Source organism: Lissotriton helveticus, chromosome 7 (assembly GCF_964261635.1).
Source record: "Lissotriton helveticus chromosome 7, aLisHel1.1, whole genome shotgun sequence".
Classification (NCBI taxonomy): Eukaryota; Metazoa; Chordata; class Amphibia; order Caudata; family Salamandridae; genus Lissotriton; species Lissotriton helveticus.
The window spans coordinates 374,575,347-374,589,320 of record NC_136068.1 but is presented as its reverse complement, the minus strand read 5'-3'; the positions used below and the strand labels follow the sequence as shown (position 1 = coordinate 374,589,320).

General features: G+C 41.2%; 1 protein-coding gene across 1 annotated transcript in view; it reads left to right on the top strand.

Annotated features, from left to right (window-relative positions):
- The window catches only part of SDC4 (syndecan 4), a 39,996-nt gene extending 28,400 nt beyond the window's left edge, over positions 1 to 11,596 (top strand). The window contains exons 3-5 of the mRNA XM_078652194.1: positions 458 to 498; positions 1,112 to 1,304; positions 5,434 to 11,596. Of these exons, the coding sequence (XP_078508320.1) occupies positions 458 to 498; positions 1,112 to 1,304; positions 5,434 to 5,585 (386 nt within the window). The 3' untranslated portion in view covers positions 5,586 to 11,596. The remainder of the gene's footprint in view (positions 1 to 457; positions 499 to 1,111; positions 1,305 to 5,433) is intronic.
- The last annotated feature ends 2,378 nt before the right edge of the window (positions 11,597 to 13,974 follow it).

Here is a 13,974-nt window from a genome sequence, read left to right as displayed (position 1 = left end):
ACAGCAGAGAAGCAATAGAAAAATGTGAAAATCACAATATAATGAACGCATATCATAAATACAAAACAAGTATACAACATGAATTATAGTGAACAGTGTGGAACATCAAGAACCCTTCATGGATTTAAAGGAACTTTTAAGCAGATGTACATGTTTATATTGTTAATGTGTTCATATTGCCTATGAAAAATCTGTTTGAAAGTGATTTGTTAAAAGGATGTAATGAGACATGTACCAGTGTTTGTGCTAATGTCGAAAATCCACCCATCCAGGAATTCTTGGCGTCCTCGGTTTAATAATAAGGATATAATTTAAATAACATGTTCCCATTACATTTTTGTCTGCAAACGTACTGTATTGCACCTATTTTGAGAGCTTTAGATAAAAATAAAAAACAAAAAACGAAGTCCTCAAAGTGTAAGTGCCTCAACTGTATGTTTTTTTTTCCTCTTTACAGACATTTCAAACGAAGATGAATCTTCCTCGGTGGTACCCGATGTAAGTTTGAATAATGTTCTGTTGTGTTTTTTTGCATTGAAAACGGTGTATTTTCGCTTTTGCTTGGTGCTATACAACTATTGCAATGTTAGCTCAGATAGAACATAAGCGCAGGCCTTGCACCCTGCAGTTCCCTTTGGAACCAATTTGTTCTTACTCTGCACTCGTTTCACCAGATTTTCCATCTCTAGAAATGTCAAATGAAATTTACTTTTGTATTTGTAGAATTGTACCTTTTACGCCCATAACAGAATCACCTTAGTTGATGTGGCCCAATCCAAAACTTGCCAATTTGTTTTTTTATTTAGGCATCTCCTTAGTATGGAGAACATTGCACTGTATTTTCCCTTCTGCAACAACCTGTGAATCTTTCTCTTTCACTCTTTTATCTCCTTCTCTTTCTTCTTTATGCCACTCCTTTCAAGTGGTGTGTGAATTCTGCGCAATATAATTTTGCGTAAATGGGCAAAAATGAGGTGAAATGCAAAAACTTGCCCATTAGAAGATTGTTTGGGCTAATTTATTGGATTGCGAAAGAACATGTATGTTTTTAAAAGGAAGCTAGTTTTGCATAAAATTTTTATTAATTTTGGCATATTTAAATTTTTTGCAGTTTCCTACTGATAACCGCATTCCTGATGGTGATGCAAGGAAACCAAAGCAGGAGAATATTGATGAGGAACTGGTGCAGAGAAACGAAGTGTCCCCAGATAGGTCTGCTCCTGTGTCGGAAGACTCATCGAATGAGATTCCAATGGCCATTACTGGGCATGAAAGCTTCTTTCAAAAGACAGAAGTCATCATCGGTAAGTACTTCTTTTGAAGGGGGGAGTGAGATGCACATTGTACAGGATGTTGGCATGCCAGTTGAGGGTTGGCTCAATAGTGGTGACCTTGGGCCTATCCCACTTTCAGCAGTTAAAGCACACTTTTGGGATGTATTCCGGGACGGCCCATGCTGCGGTATGTTTTATCTCCTCTTCAGGGTTCCTCCAGTAGAGGGGAGTAGTATGCTCGAAGCAGCAATGATCCTCTTGTTCTGACAGTCAAACAAGCTTCAGTAGACCAAGGTTTCACTTAATTCCACTCTGAAGAGAGGGCTTGCTGGAAGTCAATGTACAGTCTTAAGGCTGATCTTCCTTTAGCATGGAAAATGTTCTAACCAGAGAGGGAAAGACTAACACTTTAAGAAAATAGCAATGGAAATATTTTGCAGGCTAATCAATGTCCTGTATCTATGACATAGAACCCCTGCAGAATTTTAAAGGGATAGGGTAAAGGAGAAAACCTGAAGGTTATATAAAGGTTTAGATTGTAAACCGGTTCTAATTGTTTATTTGTAGTAAAATGTTGTGTGTTTAATCCACATATTTCAAAATGTGCAGTTGCCTAATGTGTACATTTCCCAGTTCATTTGTAAAGTAGCCTCTGGGGCTGGTTTATTCTTTCGTAGTTGCACCTCTTCAGGCAGGGTTATGGTAGACATTGCGGTGGAACCTCATCATGTAGAGCAGATCTTGGACTATGAGGCCATCAATAGTTATTCATTTAAGCATTAGTACACCATTTATACAATCTCATTTAACAAGGTAAACCTTCTTAATGAGACTGGTTATTGTAGACCATCTTGTGAGCTAATTTGTGGGTCCCTACTGTTGGAAAGTGGATTATTAGTAATGGCAAATGGGTATCTGCCACTGGCAAGAAGGCCACTGACGCCTTCTAGGGCCCAGAATAAGTCTTAGAAAAGAATTTCCATGCTCTACCCATGGTAGCTTGGCTTCGAGCAGGCAGGCTTAACTTCAAAGACAGGTATTTAAAAACACCAATTTAGTAAATAGTGAAGATACAACACACAATAAAAATCTAGCACCAATTTATAAAAATAAGAAATCACCAAAATGAAAAAAATCCAATGTAGGGAACCGGAGATATGAATAATATATATATATATATATATATATATATATATATATATATATTACAGCTCCAGGTTCACAGGATATTTAATCCAAAAGAATGCTGCACACGCAGGGGTGGTTCCAAACAAGAATCTTTAATGTTGGAACTCACAGCAACAAATGTTGTTGCTGTGAGTTCCAACATTAAAGATTCTTGTTTGGAACCACCCCTGCGTGTGCAGCATTCTTTTGGATTAAATATCCTGTGAACCTGGAGCTGTAATACGTACGCGGGCACACGCCCGCTTTGTGTGCACCCGCTCGAGAGTGCGGCTGGTTGGTGTTTTGGAGCTGGTATATATATATATATATATATATATATATATATATATATATATATATATATATATATATATATATATATATATATATATATATATATATATATATTTGCGCTGTATAGTACATAGAAACCTATAACGCCTATTGGGACATCTGGTCATTCTAGACTGGGACAAGGTCAAAATTTCAAGTTGACTGCGATGGAGCCCTGCGCGGCTTCCCATCGCGTTATGTTGGTCAACGTTTTTTACCTTCTGACTTTAGAAACTTTTTGGGAGCTTTTCTTCTCGGTATCCCTCGAAGCTCTCAGCCAGTCCAGGATTCAGTGAGGGTTCGCCGGCTAGCCTTGCGACGAGCTCCCGGTCAAACTTATGAAAGTCAGACCTCCTGGAGCTTTCCAGCAGGCCGAACCAGGGATCCAGGCCAGCTCATGGTTGAATTTTTCTGGCTTGACTCTCGCAGTTGGTCTAGGTCACCTCTCAGACGTTTGGACTTAAAACATTTATAGTGCTTTTTCTTCAGGGGTCCCTCACTGCTCTTTCCCAGGCCGGCTTCGGTGACGGTTCGCCGGCTTCGGTTACAGCCAACTCCTGGACAAACTGGAAATCGAACCTCCAGCGCTTTTCAGCAGGATGAACCTGGTTGGCAGGCCGGCTCACGGTTGAGGGTAGCAGGCTTGATTGGCCAGATTGTCGGTCCCCTTATTGAGCTTTTTTTTTTTTCCCCCAAAGTTCCCCAAACTTCTGGAACTTTCCTGTAGTTCCTCAGAAGGTCCCAAAGTGTCAAACTTACTCCAAGGGTCTGGAAGCTTCAAGATGGTCCTGGAAAGTTTCGGACTTAAGTTCCCACAATCCACTTGGACAAAACCCTTACAAATCCACTGGTAGTACTCCAGTCTGGGGATTCTTGGTGGTGACGGTCCGGGTGAGCTCTGTTAACCTGTAGCTTGCAGGGAGTCCACTCTTTATCCCTTTTAAAGCCAGGTAGTCCACAGGACTGTAGTTCCAGAATGTCCAGCAGGCGCAGACTTCAGAGTGCAGGGCCTGGTTGGTGCAAATCAACCAATTCTCTGGGTCCAGCAGGAGGGCGTTTCTGTCCAATAAGGTGCAGGGCAACACTCCAGAGTATGACCATATCCTCCAAGTGTGGCACTATAGTCTTCCAGAGAGCACCATTTCTCCAAAATTCAACATGTCTAATTTTCCAGCAGAGAGACCAGAGCTGGCTAAGTCCACCTTTAAGATGGTTCCTCTCCATATTGTCCCTCACTCCTTACATCTGCTTATTCCTTCCGTAATCCTGCCACCTGGCTGGGTTCAAAGAATAGGGGTGTTAATGAAACTGGCCTCTCTTGCCTCCTTCAATTGAAGATTGTTTACCCCCCCCCTTCTCTGGCATTCCTATGTAACCGAACCCTGCCATGCCAGAATGCCTCACTAATCCCAGGGGCTACTTATAAACTCATCAAAGCAGCCTGGCTAATCGACTTAAAACTGACCAATCAGTTCAGATCACTGGCAGGCTGGATTTTGGCTTACAGACAAAGTCTTAACTTCTTGTCTGTAATTTGTAGGATAAATTCAACAATGGCATAATGTTGGATTTATCAATACCATTCTAGGAAGTCCTTGATGATATTATATGACCTCCTTAACAGGAGTTATTATTTAATAACTTCTTGCCATGCTAACCTATGTGGCTGGGGATCTGCAATTGGGAAAACTAACTGGGCAATTTCTCCAACACAGTGCTTACATATTTTATAACAAACTCCATCCCTTGAACACCTAGGGGAGACATTATGAGGTCTGATTACATCTAAATATTGCAGACCCTCCCTTAACAGTATTCCTAGCACAAAAGTCTATTTTGGGAAGCACTTCACTGCAATGTGGGGAGTGAAATGTGCAATTTCACTAACCCCAAGCGCATATAAAGCTTATTTTATATGGGTCCTTCTTATTTAGTACCTGACACCCACAGTAGAATGTAAATACGAGCTTGCCGAGGACTTGCCCTTAAAGGCTACTCCTTTTCCATCAGCACCACTGACTGTGTGAGGATTTGACAGTAGGCCTCCTGCAATCAAAAGACTGCCATATGTCCACTGACGTAGGCAATTGGCACCCATACAGTACTGAGGCATATGCCTAATACTAAGGGCTTGAGTGTAGGCAGCTGTTGCAAACACTGCTGGTCTTGTTCGTCAATCTGAGGCATGAGTGTTGTGGCACACTGACTGCAATTCTGCCATGCATGTTTGTTACCCCCTGGAACCGAGGTTTTGTGATTTGTCCTAGGAACGTTTAAACATTAGATCGCCCTGTAGGTAATTTTTGTAAATAGTTAAGTGGATTTATTAAGCTTGCAGCACGACTACTACTAACTTCCACTGTAACGAAAAGTAGTTAGTCGTTCTGCCATTTTTGCTAAATTTATAAACTCTCCTGGCAATCTGTTAGCTGAGGGGTAATTTAGGGAGCATCTGAATCCGTACACTTTTTTTTAGATTTCCTAGGTGCTAAAAGTTAAAAATATGTAAAGCTAAATGCATACACCTATGTGTAGCGAGCAGTGACTGGGCTCTTGTACCTATAACATGCTGGATGGATTTATTTCAAGTGTAGAAAATGCCATTCAACCGCATTATCCAGAATACTCATGTCTCTTTTTGTTTCCTCACTCCCTCCAGCTCTGATCGCCGGTGGTGTTGTTGGTCTGCTCTTTGCTGTTTTCCTTATCCTCCTCCTGTATTTCCGCATGAAGAAAAAGGATGAAGGCACCTACGACCTTGGAAAGAAGCCCATCTACAAGAAGGCGCCTACAAATGAGTTCTACGCATAAACATTGCTCGTTCCTGAACAGACTTTTTCACCGCATTTGGCGCCGAACTTGGGTGTACCTGCAAATGCCATTGCCGTACCTTCTATCAAAATGATTTTTAAAAAATCCTCCGTACGACCCATTATATTTTACTCCATGGTAAAAGTGCCACGTGTAGAGGCAGAACAGACTGGTTTGCCTTTAAAAACTAAGACAATGTTGCCAAATTATTTTGGTATATTTTTGGGGGTGGGCTATAGGCGCAGGGGAAGCAAAGACCGCGCAGATGCCACCCAAACCTCGAATTATCACAACATACTTTTTATAAATGTGTGTTTTTGCTGAACACTCAGAAACCTTGCGTGATTTTTTTTTTTTTAAGTCCTTTCCTTTTAGAATACCGACCTGTTGAGAAAAGCTTGGTTGTGGGGCATTTCATATAGAATATAAAAAAAATAATATATATATTGGGTACGTCGCTTTTGTCCTTTTTTATTTTTTTTTTTATTATTATGTTTAGAACACTAAACGTGTAATTCCTTTATAACGCTCTTCGGATAAAAGACTTCAGGGGTTTCATGATGCATTTTGATTGTGGCTCTAGGAACTACAGTTTCTTGGCCATCCATTTCTCGAGCGCAATCCATGGCGCAATATCCTTAATATGGTGACTCGGAAGGTACTCTTACAGTTTTGAAGACCATTCTTTGTGTAGTGTTGTTAAGCAGAATAAAATAGCATCATGTAAATGAAATAACAGTGGCTTGTAGAGATTGTTCCAGAATAAAATTCTACTTTTTATACTTAATTTAATTCTTATGTTTTTAGTACCTTATGTTTGTGTACTTTACTGAGGGCATTCCTTCCTTTTCTATGCCATTTTCCGATCAAAATGAAAGACCTGTCTAAGTTTGAAATGCAGGTGTATATGGGTTTCTGCATTTCTGTATTGGCTATGGTATATGGTACATATTTATAATTTTATAAGTGACAAATAGGGATCAAAATCTTTTCATTGTATTTATACCTTTCATAGTTTTCCTCGTGTGTAACAACGGTACCTTCATGTTTGACAAAACTAAGCTATTTTGTTAATTAATGTAGCTGATTTTTTTTTTATTTTTACGGTGGATCTAATATATTTTAGATGAGTGCAGGATATTTATTTTGCTTTCTGTATATCTGATTGTCGCTTATTCGTTTCAGAATGTTTCACCATTACCTGTGCCACCCAATATTATCAGCTTTCGCATCTTTCTTTAAATGATCATATGGGAAGGCGCCCAATTTAGAACACTTTAAATTATTGGTACTGGTAGAAACAAAGGGAAAGATGTACATCCTCTATATATCAATTTTGCACTCAAATTATTTTTCTCTATATGTAATGTGCATCAGATGCTTAATTCCTCAAATTGTATTAACCAGACAAGGCCTTTCAACATGCTTTACTACTAGAATGCACGTAGATGTAGTATCGGCGAGGATTGTTTGAATTTTTCCAAAGAGAATTTCTTTATGGATAGTAAATGTAACTTTCCAGCTTTGCCTGTTTGGGCAGAAGGCGGCAGTTGATTTCTCCACCAGAGACATGTTTTATTGGTGCTTTTTAAATTATATATTCATGCTTGTATCTTTGGGGTGACTCCAAAGTGGCTATGTGGGTAGAGGGAAGAATACATGATTGGGCTTGGATTACTTCTAGAAAGTTCATCTGGTTGATCAACTGTTAAGTCGTCCAACCTTGGAAATGTACAATGTCCCCAAAGCACTTTTTTGCTAAATTTTATAGACTCATGTGAAATTGTTAGAGGCTGTGCCTTCGGCGCCACGTGTGCATGTGATGGGCAGAAAGAGAGAAGGTGGTCCCAAGTTGTGCCAGCCCAGGCAGGCTCGAGAGTGGGTATTGTCTAGTATATTTAGATTCTTTTTCTGTTTAAAGACCTTGTATTAGTCTTACTAACAGAAGTATTTCTGCCTTTGCAGGGTGATTACATTTTCTCAACCTGCCATAAAACTCACCCACCGCAAAACGCTACCCCTTTGACGTGTTTTTTATTTTCTTAAACGCCATTGAAATTGCAGCAAGCACTACAAATTATTGCTGAATTCTAAAAAAAAAAAAAGTGTTGAATCTGTTATTGGCCCTTATTAGGTCTGGCTTTGATATATTTGTATTGGTTTTGCCAGCCTCCTGTGTTTCAAATAATACTTAATAAATATGTCTGCATATATGTGTGTATATAGATGAGCTTTGTTAGCTCTCTATAGCCATTGGTGTGGCCAAGTGTCACTCACGTTTTGCCTCTGCCCATAAGAGCATAGGGCAGTTGGTCTGACCACTTCAATCATTGTCTCTCTACACTGTGAGTGACTGATTTGGTTCTTGCCCATCTGCACAACCATGTAAAAAGTAGTCCACTTCAGTGGCAGGTTAATCTCCTTTCGTTGTTGCCCCAAACATGCATGCCAGCTTTTAGGTGACCACACCTTTACTTTTTATTAAACTTAAACCTTTAGTTTATGTTGCATATGTTTTGGCAAAAAGACATTTTAAAAAAATTGCATGCTTGCCAAGGTCAGACCTTTTGGATTTGCCAGTGCTTACTTGGTCTTAGAATTGATATAGATTGGTTCACGTGTAACCTGCCCATTCTTTAAAAGCAGTTGCATGGCCGAAGAGCAGTGTGTAAGGGAGTTCATCTCTTTAGAAGTTGGCTTTGATTTTAGAATGAAACCAGTTCTTCAATCGTTACAGCATCATTCCCTTTAAACTTTGAAACGCAATTAGATGCTGGGCCACGATTCTTATTTCTGCTGTGCCGATGATGGTGTTTCGGCTTGTTTCATGGAAGCCTGTATTAAGTCCAGTGCCTTGAGACCTTCACGTGTGAGTAGCCGTGCTATAGAATTCCCTGATTGATTGATTGAGTAGTTGAAGATGGACCACAGACCATGGTCACCTCCGATGTGCTCATCCATGCGAGCATTAGCAATTCTAGTTTGGGTACATGTTGCAGCAGAGGGGCTTCATCTGATCCCACTGCTTGTTATGTGTTCCACATTTATCCTTTCTAAAAACACCTCAGATAGTCTGCACACTGCTTCCTGTTCACAAGACTAGACAATCTGCAACATAGAAGCTATATGCATCAAAGTACACACACGCTGGTTCTGTAGTGCTTGCTAGCCTTCACCCTCATGGAGTATGGGATGCCTTCAATTATGCGGAGGGGTCTTTTAAAGTGGCACCTGTATTTTGTCTGCATTGAAGCGCCAGATTTGTGGATGTATCAAGGAGCTACAATGACAGTTGTTCTTTACTTAGCGTACTAATGGCATTGAAACTCTGGGAAATGTGTGTGGAATTTTCCTAACGCAACACAAAGATGATGGACGTAATGTTGAACATTGTCAAACATTCACAGATCTGGATTTAATCCATCGTTCTTTTGCTCGCCGCGTCATTCCAGTTTGGACCCAGTCATATGCAAATCAGCCTTGACCCTGTTCCCCATGTGGACAGTCCAGCCCGAACTGTCAGGCCAGTTCTCCCTGGACTGGAAAACAAGCATCTGGGAATAGTTTTGGCTCCTCAGCCAGGCTAGCTTGAAACCGGTGGCATAACGTTTTCCTAACTACTTCGTTCTGACGTATCTTTTGCATTATGTGAGACATGAAGGCTCTTAGTCTCCTTTTTCTGCTTCCATATATTGTGATCTAATATAGTAGAAATGTCCACTGTAATGTGTAGTGGCCAAGAACTTGCCCGTACTACTCACAAGGATTCTGGCCACATTTGATAGCTTTTCTTTTGTTTAGAAAACGTGTATTAGATTTGTAAATGCAACTCTGCCCATATCAGGGGCCTTTGTCTTTTTAAAATTGACCAATCAGTTTTCAACTGTGCAGAGAGAACATTGCACCCAGAGGTTTATGTAGACGTCAGTAAGTTTGTAATGCATGTCTATTTGGCGTTTGATTGCAGCAGGTTTTTTGTTTTTTAGCAGAAATCCAGTGCCTACGTTTACTGTACTATTTTTAAGCACTTTTGTCGCAATGCTAAAATGTGCTTGAGCCTATCACGGAAAAAAACTGCAACATAAGGAAAAAAGTAAATACAATTATTTAAAACTCTCAAATTAATAACAAACGGCTGAAATGTTTGCAGTTATGACCTGTATGGAAGGATTCCCTTAAACAGCCCACACTTCCTTTGGGGTACCTTAATTGCACATGGATTCCTCATACCGCCCCTCCCCAACAAAGAACCCAGTGTCCCCTTTCTGTGTGTCCTCTCTTCTTGTCTCAGCACCTATCACCTCCCCTTCCTTATCGCCTACCCACAGCCTCCTTGTAGCCTCTGCCTCATACTTGTTTTTAAGCAGTCTCAGGTGCTCCGCTTCCTGTTACCATACAACCCAGTACCCGCTTTTGCACCTCTGTGCTACATGGGGTCGTCTGTACCCATTCCACCGCCTCTCGCCTAAAACTCGCTCACTCCTTGTGCCGGAGTTTTTTTCTAAACGTGATTTTTTTTCTTTTTTCTTTTTCTTTTCCTAGCCCTGTTTGCATTCCACCGCCATGTTATGATCCAGGCACAAGGGCCTTATCCGCTGCTTGGAGACAGCCACACAGACCCAGTCAGTGTGCCAGATAATGGCAGGGTCATTCCCCCTTCATCAGCACAGTTTGCCGCTAAAATGCAAACAAACTAACCGATCGGTTTGTGAGGAAATTAGGAGGCGCATGCGGATGCAGCTTCCTTCTAAATGAGGTTTCGGCTTCAAGGCTAGGTGGACCTAATGCATTCCGGGAACGAGTATTTCACTTTTTTTTTTTTTGCTCATCTGCTGCCCACATTTTGCATGGTTCAGTTAGCGTTCAGGAATCGTATTCAAGAGGAAATTCCATGGGGCTTATGTATTGTCTGTGTGTACAAAGGGAGAACCGCTAGTCCTGAAAAGTGCTTTCCCTTTTTTATCATAACTTGACACGCACATTTTCTGGAGTGCTACACTTAAGTTGACTTCAGCAATTAGCGCCTTTTCTCTGCTAAGAAGATCCAGTTTTAGACCACTTTCGCTACCAATAAAACTGTTTCGAGTAAACCTCCTTTTACTCGAGTTTCAAAGAGTGGGTGTTGCATTTGTACCCCCTCGGAAATTGTTCTGATCGACCACGTTCTCCACAAACAAACTTTGGAGCCTTCTAGCTAACATACCAGAGTAGCGCAGTGTTGTGTGTTTTCTATACTTCATGTAAACAGGGAGTGTATTTAGAAAAGGCATTGATATACTGATCGATCGTTAACCCGCATATTTTTGTATTTTAAAGTTAATGAACGGTCTTCCTGTCAAATACCCCATGGTAATCAATTTGAAACCCCCTTTCTATGAATTTCATATACCCAAACCCTTCTCGTCGTTTGTTCAGCTACAGTAATTTGCAGGCCCAGAAAGTTTTATTTTCCGAGTGCCATTTGAATTTTAAATCTACTTTTTATGGACCTAATTGTGCGGGAATGTTTCCGTGCTGGTCATGGCATTTAAGGCACAGCTTGCCTGCTTTTCATGTCCAAACAATGAGATTGAAATGCCATGGAGTGTCTTTGCCGCTTGCACAAGCCTTTAATGAATCGATCAGCCCATTTCCTTTTTTTTGCATAGTGGAAAGCCGTGGAATGTTCCATCCTGCTGCAGTTTTCGAAATCTAGCCAGGTGTCACAGGAAGTTTTAATTTCGAGTTCACTGTAGGCTGCGCAGATTTAACACTACTTTGGCCTACATAAACAGACGGAAACGTGTTCTTTTGCTTTTGGAAACGTCTTCTCGAAGTGCCAGTCAAACTTTTTTGCTATACAAACTATTTTTATGTAAATCTGTAAATAGTAAGTGCGACATCTGAGGCTGAAATGTTTTTACAGTCTTTTTGGAATATTTGTAATCTAGCTCTTCTGTCTATATTTGTACCAGTATGTTTGTTATTTCAGGTTCTGACTTGATTTGAAATAAACAGTTTCCCAAAACAAATGGACTGGTTTGATTTTTGAGTAACATCATTCCGATTCTTTGAACATTTATTACCATGCTTGTAAATGACCTTTTCCCCTTTTTTTTTCTTCTGTATTTGCACTGAGGTATATTTACAGCGTGGGCAAAATAATGTATCCGTACTCTTAGCCCAGGCACAAGAATGCCACGACACCCAGGCCCCACAGTCCCATTTGGTACTGGCCCGGCTCCTGTGCTTGGCTTTCTTTTGAGTTTGTGGCTTTCTCTTGACAGCCTGATACTCTAGCTCTACAATCAGTTCATTCAGCTTTAGGCTTGGGGTTTTGCTCACACTTGATTATGAGAATGGCAGAACAGCATACAGTTTTCTTGACTTACTCCAGGGAATGCATTTGATGTGCCATGACCCTCTCTAATTGATTTCCACATGAGCTCTCCGATGTAGGAATCTTTGGATTGCGGTTTTACCCAGCCTCTTAAAATTACTGGGTCAGCTTCACAACTTTATTTCTAAGGCTCAACTGAAAATGTTGCTTGTGTCTGTAGCCATCTGGGCTACTCCACAGACTGGTTGAGTAAGGAAGCGAGTGAGGCAGGGTTGTTTAGTGGTAAGCATTCCAGCTCAGCGCGCACTGAGAATGCAAGGCTTTTAAATAATTAACTTTACCACAAAACAAGTGCCGTTGTGACCAAGTCCACTGAAACTGCCTACACCATTCTTATTTAATATTACAAAAAGAGAGAGGTGGGCATGTTAGTCTGTTATTTGGGTTGAAATGGATAGTGGTGGGACAGAAGAGGGAAGGATTTAGACTTTTTCCCTTTTTTTTTTTGGTGGTCACAGCAGTAGGAGGAAGCTTGGAATAAGTAAAAGGAATGTGGAGGTAGAAGAGTCAGAGGGAAGGGTTTAGAAAGCCTGGTTTTGTGGCATCAGAATAGTAAGAGGTATGAGATGATGCAAGGATGGGTAGAGTAGGGAAGAGTCTATAAAAAGTTTTTTTGGAGGATTATAGTAATGGTATGGGATGAATGAGAGAGCAGCGGTAGAGGATATATTGATCAAGATATAGGGTGAGAAATAGGGTAGTGCATTGGAAAGAGTAGTAGAAAGAGGTTTGAGATGAGTCCGAGTTGAGAGAGGATATATTGAGAGGGGTACAAGGCGAGAATTAGGGTAGTGCATTGGAAATGCTTAATTAGAAGAAAGTAATAAATATATAGATCCTTAAGTACATGGAAGGTATATAGATGCATAAAGAAAGTAAGAATATGTAGATTAAAGAAGTATTAAATGGCGCTGAGACGGACTGGGGGGGTGGGGGTTGTGGCCCAGTGGACAGAATACCACCTGAAGCCTCTGGAGGCAAGGTTCAACCTAAACAAACCAAAATAGGGCAGCAGGCGAATTCCGGGCCACAGCTTGCAAAAGAGGGGCAGCTGGAAGCACACACTGAACGCATTCTGGCGGTGATCAAGGACCCCAAATTGGCTCTTGAGTGCAAGATCAAAACAGTGACTTCAGATCTAGGGCTACATCACACCAGTCATAAGAAACTGGCAGGAAAATTGTCAGACACAGAAAAAGTACTGACCCACATCACACCTGTAGTCCAAGACAATAGGGCCCAGTTAAGTAAGCTTCAAACGGAGGTCAAGACTCTCACAGAGCACCTGGATGATACAGAAGGGTGCTTGAGGAGCAACAATGTGCAAATCATTAGAGTCCCTGAAAAGACTGAGGCCATTAGTGCTAATCTTTTTAGAAAAATTGCTTCTGGAAACAGTGCTGACTGGGTGGGCTTAGACGCTGTACACAGTGGAAAGGGGTCACAGAGTACCAGGGTCCCCCCCGACTCCGTGGGCCCCCGTCCAATCATTGCATTCTGCAGGTGGCACGTACGCCTGGCTCATGGACAATGGAGGGCAGCTCAGTGAATGTCTACCAAGAATCTATACAAATACAGTTCAGCAACAGCAGGAGTCGTTCCTACCGGTGAAATGCCACCTCCATACTCTGTCTGAAATGTGCCCTACTCTTCTCTGCAAAGCTCTGTGTTTCTACCTCCAGAGATATCCTGGTTCATTATGATTGCAGGCAATGGTTGGAAGAGCAATGCCATCCACCGCCTAAACCTGAGACTGGGCCCTTTGAACACCCTCTGCAAGGGACGCCGGCAGGGGACTACGACTCCAACAAAGGATTGGGCCATGTGAGTATAGCCATAAAGGTCACAGCAAGGATAGCAATTTCAGCTAGAGTTACCAGAGTGACTGAAGGTATCTATCATTGCTAATTGGAAGCTGTGATTTATTTTTTTATTTTAAGAAATCAAACACTAGGATGTACGAAGCAACCGAGAAGTTAAATAGTCTGAGGATACATTTGTAGCAAAGCA